The sequence below is a fragment of the Pygoscelis adeliae genome, unplaced genomic scaffold, assembly GCF_000699105.1.
Source record: "Pygoscelis adeliae isolate BGI_AS28 unplaced genomic scaffold, ASM69910v1 Scaffold7, whole genome shotgun sequence".
Taxonomy (NCBI): Eukaryota; Metazoa; Chordata; class Aves; order Sphenisciformes; family Spheniscidae; genus Pygoscelis; species Pygoscelis adeliae.
The window spans coordinates 3,074,007-3,093,551 of record NW_008825268.1 but is presented as its reverse complement, the minus strand read 5'-3'; the positions used below and the strand labels follow the sequence as shown (position 1 = coordinate 3,093,551).

General features: G+C 42.3%; 1 protein-coding gene across 1 annotated transcript in view; it reads left to right on the top strand.

Annotated features, from left to right (window-relative positions):
- Positions 1–19,545, top strand: part of UNC80 (unc-80 homolog (C. elegans)) — a 136,141-nt gene that overhangs the window by 9,256 nt on the left and 107,340 nt on the right. The window contains 8 exon segments of the mRNA XM_009329652.1: positions 324–622; positions 3,248–3,371; positions 5,151–5,224; positions 5,676–5,815; positions 9,717–9,978; positions 14,981–15,115; positions 15,754–15,976; positions 17,364–17,504. Coding sequence (XP_009327927.1) covers positions 324–622; positions 3,248–3,371; positions 5,151–5,224; positions 5,676–5,815; positions 9,717–9,978; positions 14,981–15,115; positions 15,754–15,976; positions 17,364–17,504 — 1,398 coding nt within the window.

Below are 19,545 nucleotides of genomic sequence, written 5' to 3'. Positions count from 1 at the left end.
ATGAGACATGCCATTCAATAGAGTCAAACAGACAAGACTGTCAAGCTGGCACCTTTTAGGAGCACTCTATGTCCATGCATTCAGTTGCCCTGCAACTGACATTTCAGGGACTGAACTGCCAATGTTATGAAGTAAATAGAGACTTGTGAAGTAGGAGGTTTCAAACATAATGAAACAGAATGCTGATACTTTTAATGGCAGAATTTTAATTTTCAAATGCTTATCAGGATGTTGGATGCCCAGTTTCCTGTGCGGCTCTGAAAGTCTCAAGAGTACCATTAATGGAACCCCTGTGAGATACTGTGATGCATTTTTCTATCCAGGACATCAGGATAAGCTTGGAGTAGCTGAAACAAAGCTTCTTCACACTCTTCACTGGATGCTGCTGGAGGCCCCTCAGGACTGCAGCAATGACCGATTCGGAGGAGACAGAGGCTCTAGTTGGGGAGGGAGCAGTAGCGCCTTTATCCATCAGGCTGAAAACCAGGGATCACCAGGACATCCCCGGCCCAGCGCCACAAATGATGATGAGGAGAATAACAGAAGGAAGTTCTTCCAGAACTCCATGGCCACAGTGGAGCTCTTTGTGTTCCTTTTTGCTCCCCTTGTCCACAGGATTAAAGTAAGTGGAACACTGGTGGGGTACTTGTGTGGAGACACCTCTGAGCAGAAAAAGAATGATTCTGCCATTGTGATTGTTAATTAATTCAGCCTATAGTGCACACTGGGTAACCACTGGAAATGTTTTAACAAGCTGGCAGAATACCACTGCCATCAGGAAAAAATACTTCCAGTGACATGAACATTCACTACAGCATCAGGCAGACACAAAGGGAAATGAATTTGAAGCAAGCCATTTTCAGCCCTCGGGAACGTCAAAGATCTGTGGCCCTTGTGAAGTCTTTGGGACCCTGGAACCTGCAGAAAGGATTGCGAGCTTTAGCTTGCTCCAGTGATTCTCAACCGTCGCTCAGAGGGCCTTGCTAGCTTTTCAGGGATTCCACCATGGGGCTGCCACTGGGATTTGTTGTTGTCATTACTAATCATCATGATGCTAATTACCAGGAATGCATGATAGTGGTATAAGCATGGCAGTGGCAAAGACAACTGAGCATTCCTTTGTTCTGAAGTTGGAAGCAGGCTGCAGGCTTCCTGTCTGCCAGGGTCCCTCTGTTGGTTTTACGCTGAGTGCATCAGCTTTGCAGAGTGGTGTGATGAGGAGACATTTTCTGCATGCTCTGACTCCTGCCTCTGGTCTTTAGTCTCTCTGGAGGGCTGCTGTTTAGCCTTTATGTTTCCAGCTAGGCCTCAGAAAAGAAACTGGCTCTGGAGAGTAGGTGCTTGGAAAAGGTCTATAAAGTCATGAAGTGATGGAGGCTGTTATCTGTTCTAATCCAGCCTTGTACGCTGCAACAGTTGAAGAAGATAAGAAAGTACAGGAGATGATAATCTTTTGGTTAAGGCAGGTGAAAGCAGGTCTGGAGAGCTAGATTCTTTCCGTACTTCTGCTACTGAGTTCCTGTACAGTATTGCTCAATTTATTTAGCCCAAATTTTTCGCACTTGTTTACAAGTTCCACATTTTCTCTGTAAGCTACTGGGACACAACAGGAAGAAATGCTGAATTCTTCCCAGTGCTACACACAAAATGTAGGCTGCACTTTGAATAAATGAAATGAAACTGGAGGTAGCCCCTGGCTGTTAGAGATTAGATTTCCAATTTTTTTATATTAATCTTTCTGGGATGTAGTTTCCCATTTACAAGATGGGGTTAATAACAGTATCTCAGGTTTACCTTGAAAATCTCTGAGACCTGTAGCGACGAACATTGAAAAGCCAGTGAAAACATGCATGTTTCTGTCATCAAAGCAAAGCTCAAAAAAGGTGAGGTAAATGAGGCATGTAACTGGCTCACTAAGTCAGCGTTGTCCCCTCTGGTTTCATAGAGCTAGAGGTCTCAGGGGAAGAATCCTATCTGATCAGGTAACCAAAGTAATGCATGTGCTCAAGGAAGATGATATGTTTGCACAGGCAGAATTTAGTGATGGAATTCCTAACTTCTGAGAGGATTTGTGTATTTAGCAATGTGTTTTTAAATGAGGCTTTTGGGTGGTGAGGGGGATGCCTGTAATCCTGTAACTCAACAACTCTAGATAAAAGTGTTGGCATGTCACGAAAAGCTAGCAGCGCAAAGTAAAAATGCAACACGTTACTGCTACCACTTCCAAAAGCCTTGCAAGGTGCTCCTCAATAAAAGTAGTAATTCAAAACAAGCTTAGTTTATAACAAGGCTTGTGAGCTCATTATGGTGAGATGGCACTAACGAAGAGTAGGGAATAGAAGGGCTGGAGAACTACAAGCAGTCAGTTCCTGCCATTCCTTTGGCTCTGTCTGCATCATTGATTTCAACTGCTGAGGCATGTGGAGCTATGTCAACAGGAGACAGTGGTGCAGCTATAATTATGCTGCCAAAAATGCTATTACCGTGTTTGTTTGCCTTATGGGGATAGCTGGACTATACCACCATCGATGTCTCCTAATGTAGATCTGACCTTAGGTCAAGTAAGTGCATACCTGCACCGTGATCCTGCTAAGATTTACTTGTGTGCTAATTTACATGAATTCAGCTACTTGCATATGTAAAACAACGATGGCACAAGTGTAAGTAGTACCAATGTGTCTGTATTGACATAGCTCAGGTACTAACAGTGCTAATAGTAATAACAACATTCTTGTATACTGTTATTTCATAGTAATTTGTTACATTTCATGTTTCCTCAATTTCTCGGTAATGTTTTAATATTTAGTATTCTTATTCTTTTGGAGCAAGAAGTTCAAGTCTCGGAGTGTAAATCCTGAAGTTGAGATTGAATACTAAATATGATGTGGTTATATATGGTCAGAAGGGATGCTTTCTGACACAGGAATGGCCTTTTCTTTCACAGCTTAATGTCCTGGAAAAGATGGGGTTCATTAACTAGTATAGAAATTTCATTTGGAAAAAGCCTCTTGTATATTTTTGTATTGAGATTTCCCTATTATTTTTTAATAGCTATACTTGAAATGTATTAACGTCTGCTGAGTAGTGTCAGTGGCCCTTGAGTTATCATATACCGACCACAGAACTGCACGTGGTATCACTCAGTTCTTGTAAGATCTGTGCATCAGAGAAATGACGGTCCTTTTAGACTGGAAACAACATTCTTTTGTGTGAGCTTGTGTCATACAACCTCTGTTTGTCTTTCTAGGAGTCTGACCTGACATTTCGGTTGGCCAGTGGCCTTGTTATTTGGCAGCCTATGTGGGAACACAGGCAGCCTGAAGTTTCTGCCTTCAACGCCCTTGTAAAACCTATCAGGAACATAGTTACAGGTCTGTGACTTTGCTGGTAATGTAGCTCCTGAGAGCTGGGAAACCTTTCCTTTGTTTGCCTGATGCTGCCTTACGTTCTGTAGCCATCATATTTGAAGGAATATGTTAATCCTGCAGGAACTAGTCAAACCTTTGAGAGTAATTTAAGGTTGTTTCCCTTCAGAGTCAACTGACATTTGCATAATCATTAAATAGGAGATGAGAGAGAAATCACAAATAGGAAATGAGAAACTCTTCAGTAGAGGTATTATTTCCCGTCAGCCTCATATCTCTGTTTCACCGTATCTTCCTTAGTTGCTAAGAAGGGCAAAGGCAGCAGCCTGACATGGGCGGGGAAGGCTTTCCCAGACTGGCACTGGACAAAAATTAACAGTTGGCAGTGTAGGTTCTCCTCCTGTCTAAAATTTGAATTTCACCATGCTATGAAATCAAACAAGAGGCTCCAAAGAAGGCTTAGGTTGTGAATTTGCTTTTGCATACTGGAAGGGGTTGCTCCTCCTTTGTACTTCAGCCATAATGAGATTGGAGTTGGGTGCTCAGGCTTCCAAGCCTTTGTGTCTGGCCTAGTTCTAAAAAACCTTTTTTACTTTTATGATTTTAGACAAGAGTTTTGCATAATTCCTACAAGGTAGTGAATTGAAAGCGTGCAGGGTATATCGCTGTAGCATTGCTTGCTTGCTCTCAAAAGCATGGAACTGTAATTTTCACAGTAGTGAAAATGTAGTTCAGTAAATCAGATTTTTCTGATGACAAGTCATTCTGGATGTCATATTTTGTTCTGAAGGCTTTGTAGGCCTCTGGGACAGTCCAGAATTGAAGAGATTCAAGTCTTTCAAATGATTTAAAACCATCTTTGATATCTAGCTCTTCCTCCCTCTGCTTCAACTTCTGGAATTAAAAAATAGGATTTCAGCCCTGGAACTAAAAGGAATTAGTCCTAAGTATTCTTCGACTGTTGGATTTTTTTCCATAGGTCTGGAGTGTGGTCAGAAAATCCCTAAAGAATAACTTCAGGAGTAAAGTTTGGAATGAAAATACTTTGTTAGTTCTGAAAATGTTTTCAGCAGAACGGAAATAGAATATCAAGGAATATTCTGCTATCTTAGCATTGTTGTCTCAAATTGGGACAAAAAAGTTAAATTTACTTAGATTTGCCTTCAAACAACAAATTAAAAAAATTCTACTGAAGAAGCTTTGCAATGTTTTGCTTGGAATCAGTCTGATGATAGTAAGTCACATCTGAATAGCTTGCGATGTGACAAGATTTCAAGAATTGTCATCCTAGGCTTTGTGATGCCCCTGTTCTTTTACAGTATTGCTGATCAAACTTTCTGTATGACATTCGTGTGTTTCCTGTGATGAAAGCATTTGTCAAATTGGAAATCACAATACATTCTGAGAGACGTAACCTAGAAAAGGAGCTGAATAGATGTGAAAATAGGAGGAGGAAGAGCTCCAAAATAAAAGGCACTAGTATGCACAGGAAAACACAATTTGATGCCAAATGGATTTAGGATAAAATTTATATTCAAATTTAATTTTCAAGAAAGAGACATTTTCAGTAGGCAATGTTGTTGACAACACAATTTAAAGAATTGTGCAAAAATTAAAACAGTCCTTTTTTCTTTTTCTTTTTATGGCTGCGGCTAATGCCTAGGAAGTCTGCAGCAGAGAGATGCTGCTTTGGGTTTGTTTTTGTTTTCTGATTTATCTTTTCAGTGGTACATTTTAATATTAGAGATGATTCCTGAAATGTCCTCCTTTGACTTCTTTTCTCAGCTAAGAGAAGCTCTCCCACCAACAATCAGAGTGTGACTTGTGAATCCCCTAATCTGGACAGTGGACATAGCGAGGTAAGTTCTACGCTAAGGTTAGACAAGCTTGAATAAGGAGCTGAGGGAGGGGGGAAATTAATATTGAAACAGCACTTGCAGCTACAACTCTAAAGTATTCTGTCTCCAGAAATGACAGTTCTTCACAGTTCTTCCGAAGGCTCCCAACCTTGTCTGCAGTGGAACCAAAGGGTATTGAGTATAGTTGTCAGGATCTCCTTGGCCTTATCCTATCTTATAGGGTGGAAGCCTGATCTTACGTATTTTCTTGGGCAAGAGCCCTGTCTTACCCTTTGCCTGTACAATGCCTCGTACTGAGAAGCCCCAGGCTTGATCAGTTTCTCCATGGTATTACCATGGTATTACAGTGTAAGTAATAGTCATGTCTAAGCACAAATTGCAGTAAGAAAACTAATATGGGAGAGATAAATATGTTTATATACCTATTTCCTTTTATTAAAACTATCCAAAGGGACTACAAGTGGTCTGTGAGACAACCCAGCCAGATTCTGTACCTCCAAAGGCCACTGTTTCAGCATGTCATCATGGAAATTCCTTGGATGGAAGCGTATCCTCCCAAACCTCTCAGGAGAGAGGTACCGCACATCCCAGGTACAAACCCCTTCAGCAGAAACTTAAGTTGGTGTGACGCAATGGTGGAGGTTGCAGAAGTCCTTTATCTTGAATCTGCTGTTGTCTGTACACGCCAAGGGTGCTGGATGTTTATCTCAAACTCTTAATTCAACAAATCTCAGTTCTGGGTGATGAACAAGGTGGTGACACGATATTCAATGCCACTTTCATTGGAGAAATCTCTAGCTGGCCTGTTGGGACAGTTTCTTTGGTCTTTTCTAATATGTTGGTTTCTTATAATTAAAGACACTAACAAATAACCTGCAGGTTCAACCTTCCTTAGCTAGATTCAGCCTCAGGCAGCTGGTATCATTTCTGGCTTCTTTCTGATTAAATTTTCTTCACCTTTAGCAAAGGATTTTTGCAAGCCTCTCTCCATTGCCTTCGTTATGCCTTCTCTGCATCCTGCTGCTTAGCTTGCTTTAGACTACTGGCCCAAAGGAACAGACTAACAAAGAAGCGCAGCCATGCAAACATCCTCCCAGCTTGCCCTGCGGAGCTCAGGCCATGGCCTGAGCATGGTATTCCAGCATGGCACTGATAAATTAACTTCTTTTAATCTAGATTTGGGCAGGTAAAATAGAACCAGATTTTCAGTAGTGCTGGCCACTCAGTAGTGCCATAAGGTAAATGAAGCTGATGAGTGTTTTCAGGGAGTGGAGAGGGAGGGAAGCCTAGCTATATTTTTAGGTATCTATGCATTTAGGAGTGTCACTTAAACTCCTCCTGAAAATTTTGGTCCTGTTGCTTATCTCTTTTGGGAAATGTCATATCCAGAACACTGCAGTGTTTTAAGAAATTGCTTCATTACAGAGACAGAAGAAATGTGGGATGGAGTGGGTTTCTGGATATAATCTAGGAACGGCTCTGATTTCTCAAAAAGGGCTTTGATGCACCCTTTCACTGGTGGAAAGGGCAAAGCTATTCTCTAGGGTTCTGATCCCATCAGGAGGCTTCCCTCAGGGTTTTGTATCAATCCTGCTGTCAGTTCTGGGTCTCTATTTAATTTGTATTAATGTGAGCCAGTAAAACTGAAGTTGGAGACAGAACTGCCTTTCTATGTGTGAACACTACTGCTCAGAGAGTGCACAGCCATAAAAAAATAAGTAGCCTTTTAAGAAGACGGCATCAGGTGATCAATTTGTCAAGCTGGGTCTGGTGGTTGCTATGGGGATGAAGCTTCAGACAGGCTTTGAAGAGAGCATCATTATGCCTCCTCATTTGCAGGACTCATTGATCAGTTAAAACTGTACAGGGAGCTTTGGTTGCCAAGCAACAGACAACTGGGGAACAAATGTTGTTTACTCTACTTACCAACAGCCGCAGTATTCCTTTGTCCTTGGGCTGGGGTTGAAGGAAGGCTGCCTTTCCTCTCTCCCTGCAGTCACAGGCAACCAAGAGCTGATTATACGAACACTACGTTTCCTTCTAAATGAAGCATGGGGTTTAATTTCTGGTTCCTCAGACACTCCTGGAGCAAATGGCTTGTTCCTCTGATCCTGGCTAATTATCCCTGCTCCACTCAGTGAAATTCTCCATTTACAGAGGAAGCAAATAAAGCCACAGCTCTTTATCCCGCTGCTGTCTGGAACACACTGCCTGGGGAATAGACTTTGCAGGAAGGACTTTAGTGACAAATCTTTCACAAGGAGAACATGCCTTGCTCCAAGCTGTGTTGTGCCTCGGGTTTGCCTACGCCGCATACAGGGGAGCATGAAAGACTGTTTAGACTCAGACACTGATCTGGGTCCTGCAAAGTGACCATTTACATTCGCTACTGAGGTGATGGGCTTTATTTCCTTTGCTGAGATGCTTTGAGTATCCTAGGTATCCTTATGGATTTTTTACAGGTTGCATCTATGTGACACAATCTTGACTGTGACAAAAGCAGCCTTCACATCAGGTTTATGGGGAAAACTTTATAGCATGTTTCCATTTATCATTATTTTCTCCTTCCTAATTCAGTTTTTCAGGTTTTTATAACAGCTCATTTTAAAGTCGTCAAACTTGGAACATTTCTACCTTGAATACAGCACTAGGGGAGAAGCTTTGGATCTATAGATTGCATATAGTGACATATGCTGACACAGACGGGCTGGTCTGCAGTCGCCAAGTGCCTTCAACATTGGCCTGTGTGCCTGGCAGCAAACCAGCTCCTGCAGGTTTGAGTTCTAGATGCATGCATTGCTCCAAGCCCAGCCTTGCCACCTGCCCCCCCGTTTCCAAGCGTGTAATATGGAGCAGGGTTCACATGATTCCAGGTGGTGTCAACGTTCACTGCACACTTCTTTCTCCTTTGCCAGTCCTATATCTGCCTTGGATGCACAGGGCAGCTTTGTGGCACTGGACAGCGATCCAGCAAAACACTTTAAGCATGCACTTCCACTGGGCAGTGTTGCCACTTGTTCCCTAATGCTTTGCTGGACTGCCTTGGACGCCTCTGTTCAGAATGTGGTGGTACCCAGCTGGAGATGGGGGTGTCCTGCCAATGCTGTTTGCATGTTGTTTAGTAGAACTGATAATATAAATGGTTAAAAAAAAAAAAAATTTGATGTTCTTGTGATGATTCCCAAATGGCTGAGAATACAATTCACGGAAGTGCTGTTGATTTTTATAGAATCCAAAAATCACAGAAGTATTCAGTTCACAGACATGTGTTTCTAAGACACCGAGTGGAAACATTCAAATTGTGTACTTCCGCAGGCAAAAAAAAATAGATCTCCAGAGTTCCTGCCCCACTCCCAGCATTTCACACCTTCTTTTGCCATGTGATTCTCATTCCTCCGAGTCCCTTTCACTGCTTCTTTCCTGACAGATTGTCTCCTAACAGCTAGCGACTGTACAGAGGGTAGATCAGGCCAGGTGTACTCTGCTGGGAGAGAAGTAGTGTAAAAAACAAATAATAAAAAAGTTGGGGCATTTTACTGCAATAAGATTGGCTCTGAAAACAGGTACGATCCCTTTGAAATCTGAAATCTCTGGAGTCTCATTTCTGAGGCTTACTACAGACATCTAGCTTTTGCGTGCACTAAGTTCTACAATACTTAGGAAATTCCGTACTAAAACCCATCAGAAAATGACACCACCTGAAAGGCAGGAAAATCATAATGAAGGCTAAAAATGGTCCTTTTCTCTAGCACACCTTGGCAAAGAAGTGTCCATAACAGTAACTTTTACTTGTATAAGAATCAATTTAATTGGTTTAAAGGGTTAACTAACATAGCTGCCCTGCCTACTCCTTCTTAAGTAAGGCCTGATGTGTACAAATGTAAATCATTCCTAAATATATATTACTAATATCCGAACAGCATATGCTCATGGATTGTCTGTTTTCAGCTGAACAAATTATTCAGTTAACGCAGGTGCTGGAGGCTTATCTTCAGACCACAGTTTAAGAAAGCAACCGTGTCCAAGAAAACACTTAACAAAGCATGTATTTGAGTCATCTAGGGAGCTGAAAGCTAAATATCCATTTACTTGTGTCTTCAGTAATGCTTTCCTCAGTCAGGGCCTTAGTCCCAAAGGGTCAATGTGAAATGTCCCTGCAAGCTCAAGCAGGCACAGCTGTGTGCACATCGTGGTGATTTCTGCAGATGGCAGGAGAATGAGAATGGCTCACAGCTCTTGATGAATGGCTAAATTTTAGGCCTCTTAGTAGAGCTCTTGGGTCTTTTGGGGTGGACCGGCATGTATGCTAGGACAGAACTGGTTTCCAGCAATCAAAGAAAACTTTGTGGTATCAAGAGTGACCCCTTAAGAACAGTTGAACATACAAACTTGGCAGGTCATGGCTGAGTGGTTCTTTATGCAGAGAGCTGAGTATCTCAGAAGGGCTAAGGAGCCTGACGACTAACATTTCCACTCCTACTTTTTGGAACAGGGTGTCCTTGGTGATCCCACCATGCCAGAAGTCTCGCTATGCCACATACTTTGATGTGGCAGTGCTGCGCTGCCTGCTGCAGCCACATTGGTCCGAGGAGGGCACACAGTGGTCACTAATGTACTACCTGCAGAGGCTGAGGCATATGCTACAGGAAAAGCCGGAGAAACCACCTGAGCCAGAGATCACCCCTTTACCAAGACCTCGCAGCAGCTCCATGGTGGCTGCTGCACCCTCTCTGGTGAATACCCACAAAACTCAGGTAAGCGGTTGCCATCAATAAGAAAATAGCAACAGTTGTGGTGATGCTGGGAAGTGATGGCTGGACAACTAGTGGAAAGCACAGCTTTGTTGTTGGTTAAACTGCCCGGAGGTCAGATATGTGCATCAATTCAGAAAGATACCCTGAGAACAATGAGGGTTTTGGAGGCAGAATCTGATGCAGAGTCAGAGCTGGTGACTGCTGAAAGCTTGAGGGTTGATTTGGGATAATTAATCTAGGGTGAACTGTGATAACATTATTTTTTAATGTGGGAATATACTAATGTAGTTGTCAGAAGAAATCAGACTGGCTTTGCATTATGGTGTAATGCTCAGGACTGACTGAGCTTCTTTGCTGTAACCCCTCAAAAGAGAGAAAAGGAATTGCACTTGGTGCAGCACTGCACACTCCAGGCAAACACTTGGATTAAAATATTGGAGTAGACTTTGCAAACAGTGGCAGTGAGCAAAAGCCCTCCATGTTGTTACCTCTTCCCCTGCTGTTATTCTTACTGCGTAACTTTTACCTTTATTTTTGCCAACAAAACCTCAGTAGACAAACTGGCCTAATAGGTGTCAAGACTTGCTCCCTGTTTTGCTGGAAAAGGAACCCCAGACTCCTGACCTTGGTGCAGTGAAGATCTTTGTGTTAGAGCTTAAATGTTTTTTCTTTTGGGTAGCTCACTGTTTTTCCAGGGTTAAAAAGGGGATGCTGCTGCAGTTTCAGTTAATCCCCTTGTTGATTTGTGCTACTTTTAGGTTGTGCACCCTTTTCTTGTCATGTGGGCTTTTAACAGCAAATTCTGATTTCCTAAGTTGATGGAACTGCCTAACAAAATTTAATACAGGTTCTATTTTTGCGATCCAATTTTATGACACACCTCAAGTCAAAGTCTCTCTCTTCTGTTAATGGTGCTGTCAAATGTCTTTTTTGAGTCAGAACTTTCAGAATTTTTGGTTTTTTTTCTTAAAACCCTTGCTGTCAGTATTGTAGAGCTCTGGCAGTTTTTGACCTGTCATTTTATAAGGGAGAAGGGTGAAATATCTTTTCTCCTGTACAGCCCAGATGCTCATAAGCCAGAAGACAAGCATAAACAATGTAAATATTAGTACCGTTATTTTTAAATCTCAGGATTTTATAGCCATTCTCATGATTTTTATGAGGGCTGGTGGTTACTTGTGGTTTTAAGGGCTCAGCCGCAGCAGTATTGTTTAAACTGTATTATACTTTAGTGTCATTTCTATAAAATGTTGCCTGTTTCATCCCTGTAAAAGCTTGACATATCTCCATAAAGGCCAGGTGATATGAATTACTATTCAGTCTTAATCTACCTTTGCATGGGGATTTTATAGGATTGCTGTGCATGTACAGAAAATCCTCCTTAATATCATCTCCTGGAGGGAGAATTGGAAGATATTGCTGTTGATGTGGTTCACTGTTTCCATGCATATACTGTCCCTTTGCCTTTGCTCATAACAACCTGGTTATTTTGCACATTAACAAGTGTAGCTACTAGTGCAACAGGGAGTGCAGTCAGGGGTTCTCAGCACAGTGGCGGCATGGATGGGGTTGTCCTCCAATAGGCACTGTTTGCACTAGTATTGTGCTGGTTTGTCTCTTTACAGTGAAACACTTCGCTCCTTTCACACACTTGGCTATATCTTGCTCTTCTAGGCTGTTTCTCTTGCAGAAGATTCCTTTGCTCAGTTGCTCTTCACTAACATTTTTCTGTTAAAACCATTTGGCAATTCCGCTGGGTACTTTCTAGCTGTTAATGTAAGGACTCTGTCCAGGGCATTCTTCCCTCCAGGGCTAGGTTTGATTGTTTTTGGTAACCTCTGTGTCAGTCTTGTGTATTTTTACTGTACTTCATCAAATTGGAATCCTGTTTAAAAAGGTTTCCAATTTGTTACGCAGAACAGCTGTGATGGAGGAGGTGAAACGGTCTTCCATGCAGCAAAAGTTTCAGCTCATGCCCCCCTTCTTTACAACTCTGAGGACTGAAGTCTGGGCAACACACAGACACCTAGGCTTTGTTTCATCCCAGCCAACTGTAGGGACTTAACTGCTGTTCTTAAATTCAGATTACGTCTTGTCACGTAAGGCTCTCTGCTTGTCAGAGGAGAGAATGCCACCTCCAGAGGGCTAAGATTTGTCATTTCTTTCTATCAGCACAAGGGCTTGTACGCTGAGACTTCACCAGCTCATCGGACACACGGATATGCTCAAAGCCTGCTTTTTCAGTCTAGATCTTAAATTCCTAACGTAATGTCATCATTTCTGCTCACAGGTTGATCGATAAGTTCTCAAAAATATTGTGTTTCAGGGGGATAGATTTAAAGTGCCAGGCAGAAACTGATTACAGACAAAAACAGCTGCCTGCAAATCACATCAGGGACCAGTAGATTTTTCTGGTAAATCCACATTCTTTCTATTGTTCTGCAGTTTATCAGGGTAACTTCCTGCATCTCCCTAAGCCTCAGCAAAACTTTCACACTTCTTGTTGGTTTCTGTGTGCCTGAAATCACATTTCAAATATAAGCTTGGGCTAAAGCAGTTGGGATCGAGAGAACGTGAGAAACATCCTCCGTGTATCACCTAGTAAACTGAACAGCAAAGTAGAAAAAGATTCAGTGCAGCACTCAATTCTGCCAACACTCCTTGTTGCATAGGAAAAGCGGTACTGGATGGAGTGTGAATAAAATGAATACTAGCTTCCTCTAGAAAATGACTTTAGTCTAAACATATTTCAGACCTGGCAACACGTGATAAAGGAAACCTGCATTGCATCTGTATGCAGTGAATTCAGTGTAAGGACAGGTCTAGGAAATGAAACCTTCAGAGGCCCACAAACCTCTACAGTCTTGCACTAACATTGCAGGGGCAAAGAGCCAAAGCTTAAATTAAGCGTAAGACCAATGCAGCTGTAGCGCTCGCTGCAATGCTAATATAAAGCCAAGAGTCTCAAGTGTAATATCTTGAGTGTTGAGAGAAGTACTAATGAGCTGGTAGCCATACAGTCATGCAGAAGGAAGGCAATAGAAAACAGAAACAACAAAATCTAGAGTAGCAGCCCCAAAACTGTTTTGCTTTCTTAACCATCCTCTGCATATCATAATTGCCACATAGCCTACTGCAAAGAATAGCCACATTTTTAATCAGTCTTCAACAGGAGTGCTAGCTTGATTCATTAAAATACATCATATACCACACTGTTCATTTAAGGTGATTCTGTAATTTGGTTTTCTAGTGTTGTTTGCTTGATACCTACCCTAAGCGGATTTCAGAACCGGGACTGTGTCTTTCTGTGTGTTTGTATGGCTTGTATCACAGTAGGCCCTGATCCTCACTCTGTCCTTTTGGTGACCGTAAGCCACCTAATAAAACACTGATTTAGTAACTAATGGACAAAGATAATGAATCTGAAGTAAACTCATATGACGTTTTCCAGCCAGAAGAGGCCAGAGAGATGTAAAAGCTGAGAACCAAGCCATATGAAATACTTGCTGGCCTCGCTGTTGAGAGCATCTAGATTTGAATCCTGATTTGCTGTCTATTGGATTTTACATATGACTGCTCCCCTGAATCTTTAGTCATATATGCAAAATGGTTTAAAAGCATACCTTGACTGAATGTGACTGAAAACAACTGTGAAGAGGAATATTTCTGTTGTGTGTCTCCTTCATTCTTGTGTTGATAAAGTCAATAGAAGGATTCAAGAGTAGTCTTCGATTAGTTTGAAAAGTCTCTGAAGAATGTGTGGTCCCCAGTAGCCCAGTACTGCAAACACTGTAACTGGTGCTTAAGACTTCAGCTGCAGGGACTGTCACCGGCTTCTGCTGGACTTCCGTATGCATAAAACTGCATATTTGGTATTGCAGAGCTCGCTAGCTCTGCAATATGCAGTCTGGCTAGCCAGAATCTAAACCTCCTATACCATAGAAGTCGCTTCATCTGTTGTTGGCATATGGGTATCTCTGGATTGAAAGCAAAAAGGTATATTAACGTGACCCAGTTGTCTAGCAGAACCTTTCTGATGGGGGAGCAAGGAAAAAGAGCATCTCCATTGGAAACAAGCTGATATTTAGGCAGAAGAAAATTATCCTGAGGGAATTTGGTCAGATCAGCTGCACAAACATCTCATGAAAAGTGGCATCAGATCTTTAATGAGAACAGATGGCCAGGAGCTGAGCTTATGCCACCTATTGTAGCAAAGCCTTTCTTTACAGTAGGCAGCTGTAGCGTGTGTGGCTCAGTGCAGAAGGGGAGTAGGGTGCCCTCTACTGAACTGTCAGTAAATTAGTCTCAAGGTTTTCACTGTCGTGGGACGTTCTGTGCTACAGCTATAGGGGCTTTCACAAATATGAACTATGATGAGGACTATGATGGACAGGTCTTGGAGCACTGTTATGACAAGTGAAGGATGCTTACTGACGTAGAAGTCTTAGGTTTCTTTAGTGAGTAAATAAAATTTTTACAAATCAACTCTCTTGAAGGGGCAATGCTGCTTATTGCAGTTCAGTTCCAAAATACATGTTTAAGGGCATATGTTATTAAGGGCATATTCTCTTAGATCTTAAATAAAACGCTTCAAAAAGGGTAGCCATTGTGATTGCTCATAAATGTAAACCAAGGCCTCAAGAAGATCGTCAGCTACCTGGAATCATACCCGGGATCAGAATCAGAGTAGAACAGAACATGAGTCTTCCATGCCACAACCACACTGACAGCCACGCCTGAGGCTTTCTGTGGCAGCACAATGTGCTGTACTTTTTTTCTATGGTGACAGAAATGTTAGACAAGGTAAATAATTCTGGGAGTTTCTAAATTTTGTTTGTTCATTTGTTGTTCTTTGAAAGGGTGAATAGTGTTTTGTGTAATGAATTGAAGGTCCTTTTCCTCTACAGTGCTCCTATGACAGCTCTTGGAAGTAGCTCTTTTTTTTAAAGCCGATTATCCTCTATTTCTCCTTTTGCTTATTGTCTTCTTTTGAGAGCTGCAGGATCTTACAATGAAATGTAATGAGGAAGAAAAATCACTTAGCACAGAGGCATTTTCCAAGGTTTCACTGACCAACTTGCGTAGACCAGCAGTTCCAGATCTCTCCACAGACCTGGGGATGAACATCTTCAAAAAGGTGAGTGGAAGAAAATTGTACTTTAATTTTCAGGAACATCAACGTCCTGCTAAGCAGCAGCTGAAGGTCTGCTTGGACTATATATTCATGCCATACGTGAGATTGACATCTCTTTTCATTGGAAGTGATTCTGCGTGTTATTACATAGGTTTTTATATGCACATTCCAAACACAATACTGAAATCTTTACACAAGTAATTTTCTGCTGCCAACTGCATGAGCATGAGGGGAGGGTACTCAAAACAGTGCTGATTCTTAAGTGCTGGTGCTCACCGTAGTTCCAGCTAATTCAGTGGGTTTTTCTGATGTTTTTACCTCATGAAGCTCTGGGTTTGCAACCATCCAAGATACTTAGCAGAGTTTTGTGGATTTTACGAATCTAGCTCATGGTCTGAGAATGTCATTACATTCTACAAGGGCATCCATCCCAGCCTAAGGGCAAGACTGAGTTCCTTTAAATACTCATATGGTCCCAGAGTGCTGAGAGTTGCTATCAGGGTAAATGGCCAAGATACAAAGCTCAGCGTGGAAGGTTGCACTTGGGCCACACATCTGTGTTTTCTTTTTTCCTCAAATGGTAGTTTGCCATGCTTCAAAGCCTCTACCTGCTCTTGTATTTGCTCCTGTTCCTCCTGCAGTTTAAGAGCCGCAAAGAGGACAGGGAGCGTGAGCGCAAAGGGTCAATTCCTTTCCACCATACTGGGAAGAAGCGGCAACGAAGGATAGGGGTGCCCTTCCTCCCCCATGAGGATCATTTGGATGTCTCGCCCACTCGCAGCACTTTCTCCTTTGGCAGTTTCTCTGGAATCGGAGAGGACCGGCGTGGCATTGAGAGAGGAGGATGGCAAACCACCATATTAGGTAAGATAGTTATTTCTGCCGCAGGTTCTGTGTCATTCCTGTCCTGAACATTCAGAGAACAAGAGAGGCTCTTTATTTCTTCATCCATCCTATTGCCACCTTATGTCCTTGGCTCAGTTTGCAGCATTACACACCTGTTTGTTTGTAGAAGTGGCAACTGTGCTGACAGCAGACCTTGAATGACTTACGCTTTAGTTCACTTTTTCCCTGAAAACTGCCATCTTTACTGGAATAATAGCTACTGAAGCGACCTGTAGTCATATCTGTACCACTTCAATACACTTTCTTTCAGTGCAAGCATTGCACAACTGCAGCTTAAAATAGATTCAAGGAATGGTTGCATTCTCTTTTAAAGAGAAATCTCTGGAGAGACAACAATATGGTCATTAGGAGTACGGCAAAAAATATTCACCGTCTTCCTCAAGTGGATACAAAATAAATAGGGTATTGTCTCAGATAGTGAGGCTTACGCTGTCTTGATATTGCAAAGATACAGTGTTTAAATCTAAATACTGGCTCCTTCGAGCTTCTAAGTTCACCGAACAGTGTCTAGTCATTTTTTCTTTTTCACAAAGTTACTCCTAATGTCATAGATTTTTATCCTGGCACCCTTTCTTAGAGATGATAGGCAGCAAAATGATTGCCTAAGGCCATGCCAGAGCCTTCTCATTTTCACCAGCTTAGATGGCATCATTTGGTAAGCTCTCCATTGTAAACATGTCCCTCTTTGGGACACAGGACAATGACCTTAGCCAAATGAATTCTTAAAGATTCACATGTGTTCTGTCAATGGTTAATACGCAAACACCTACAGATTTGTACAAGAATAGCAAACTTAGTATCCAAATCCTCTTTCCCATATCTTCAGTAGCTCAAGAAGTTTGTTAGATTTTGATCTCAGGGGCTCCAGATTCTTGTCCTGGCTTAACTTAGAGTTCTTTCATTCTGATATCTTGGTAAAATCATGTATTTCAGATCCAACAGTCAACAGATCCTTTGCTTTAGCACTCCCCATCCTAATATACCTATTTCTTTTTGGACAAAGGGAGAAGAAACCAAATTCCTATAACTTGCCCCAAAGAGTGGAGTCTTTCAGTGCTGACCAATCTTATTTTCCTGAAGTTGCTGGAGGGTGACAATTTGGGTGTCAGCTAAACCAGTATGTGCTGAGGGGAAGAGCCCTGCAGAGAGTTTTTACTTCCAGTCTTTATGTCAATGAACCCCTACGAGTCATCCCACTACAATGTTTGGTTCTGCTTCACAGGGTCCTGGAAGGCCTTGACTTTTGCTGACTCCAATCCTTCAATTTCTAACCTCAGTTACTGTCTCTTGCTTCCAAAAGCACCTCTCAGATGAATAAAATATCCATGTCTTGTCTTCACCCTAGGAAAGTTTACCAGACGGGGGAGCTCTGACACAGCAACAGAGATGGAGAGCCTGAGCGCTAGGCATTCACACTCTCATCACACTCTGGTCTCTGATCTGCCGGACCACTCAAACAGCCATGGAGAGAACACAGTCAAAGAAGGTAAATTTAACACATCAGGAAAGAAACGTTTCATTGAAATATCAACTCCAAGAAGCTGAGGAAGTGTTACTGTTTCCATGTATGGGTATATGACTAATTGTTTTTTCCTTTTGTTTTTCCCACATCTCTTGAGGGTTTTTTTGTTCTGTGTAGAAAAATGTTCCAAACCTTTCATGTTTATCTGGTGCAGTTTGTCAAAAAAATTGGCAGCCATCAGCAGGGAGAAGGCAGTTGTTGGAGTTTTTTCACCTGACCACAACACAGCACAGAAGTTTTTGGCAGAAACTTGGGATTGCTAACTTTAGTAGTTTCATGGGGAATCTTGTGGTATTTAATGCCCCGTTGGAGTCCCCAGTTTCTGGATTGTGCTCAGAATCACAGTTTTTCTCTTAATTCCTCTGGTTCCAAATAGAAGCCTGCCTTTTAAATTTACTTGAAATCTCCCTGGGGCCCATCTGTCTTGGAGCCCTTTGCAGAAATAGCAATGCCAGTGTGACCATGATGGGAGAGCCTCTGGTAGGCTGAAGTCTGCTCCAGAAGGAAGAGTCTTTCTATTGGCAAGGCAACACCACCTTTGTCAAACGATGTTAGCCAAGCAGAGGAAAGCTCTCTTCTGGCAGCAGGGCTGTCTGCACCAGAGCACTTTGCTGGCACTGCTCCTATTGCTGAAACACAGTGAATTTGTTTTCTCCCTCATGCATAGTGCTACTGGCAAAACCTGGTCATAGAAGTTGGGCATCACTTGTGGCAAGTGCAACCTTAAACCTTGATGAGGGAACAGGATACCATGCACCCCATGGAGCAGGGCACAGTCTGTCTCTGCACAAGCTGTCAGGCAGCATACCTAGGAGGCTACAGATGCACTCACATGATATGTGCTGTAGCCTTGGAGCTCTCAAAGATCCATGCTTTTTTAGCACAGCAAATCTGAATAGTCTGAGAGAGGATGGATTTGTGTCAGCTCTAATCCAGCCTGGGCACGTCTCCTTCATCTTGCTGTGTGTCTCCTGGGCAAAGCTCTTCTCCTGGATAAATTTTGTAGAGTCTGTCTTCCTGACCTGCATTCGTTCTATAGGACAGTAATCCCACTCACTACACCAGCTTCCTAGCCAAGTATTTTCTAAAAGGTAGCCATATGCGATGCTTGTTTTTCTAGCTTTCTAGTTGTACCCCAGGTACAATTGTGCAGCAACTATATGAATAAAAGGACAAATCATAATATTTCTAGTGATAGTCTATAACTTTGAATGAACCATTCTATAGTTAGAGAATAAGTACAAATATTACATATTTCTTTTGTTTTGTGTGACCAACTATATCCAAGCATACTGGTCATTCATAATTTCCCATCTGTTGTCTACTTTCCCTGGCCAGGAGACATTTGCTAATAAACTCATTTCTTCTGGCTGACACACTGAAAAGCAGAGATAAAAAATTAGTTATGTCCTAGGTAGCTGCTCAGGAGGAGTCACAGGCACCTGGGCACATGCTGCAGGCATGCATGGATGTAAATGGGGAGTCCTTCGTCCTCCTTCCCTGCCTCTGTGAGTCCCATCCAGCAGTCAGCCCTATGAGTGATAATGAAATTAAGGTACAACACAGGAAAAGTTACTTTATGTAGGATTTGGATATGGATTTTTGTTACCCATTTCAAAACAAAGTAAAACCTTAGTGAAACAAAAAATAGCTACCCTTGGATAGTCATCAAACTTGGTAGCTCAGGAACAAAATTTCCTAATTCCATCTTTATTTTTATCTTCACCATGCACATTTCAGTGAATGTCATTAAAAAGTCACACTTGCCAGCAAGTAATCCTGGGATTACAGGCAGCTAATTCCTGCCCTGCTCATTGAAAGGCTGGGTGATTGTCATAGGTGATTCCCTTCTGAGGGGAACAGAGGGCCCTATATGCTGACCGGACCCGTCCCACAGGGAAGTCTGCTGCCTCCCTGGGGCCCGGGTCAGAGACATTACTAGGAAGCTCCCTAGTCTGGTACGGTCTACCGACTACTACCCGCTGTTGGTTATACAGGCTGGCAG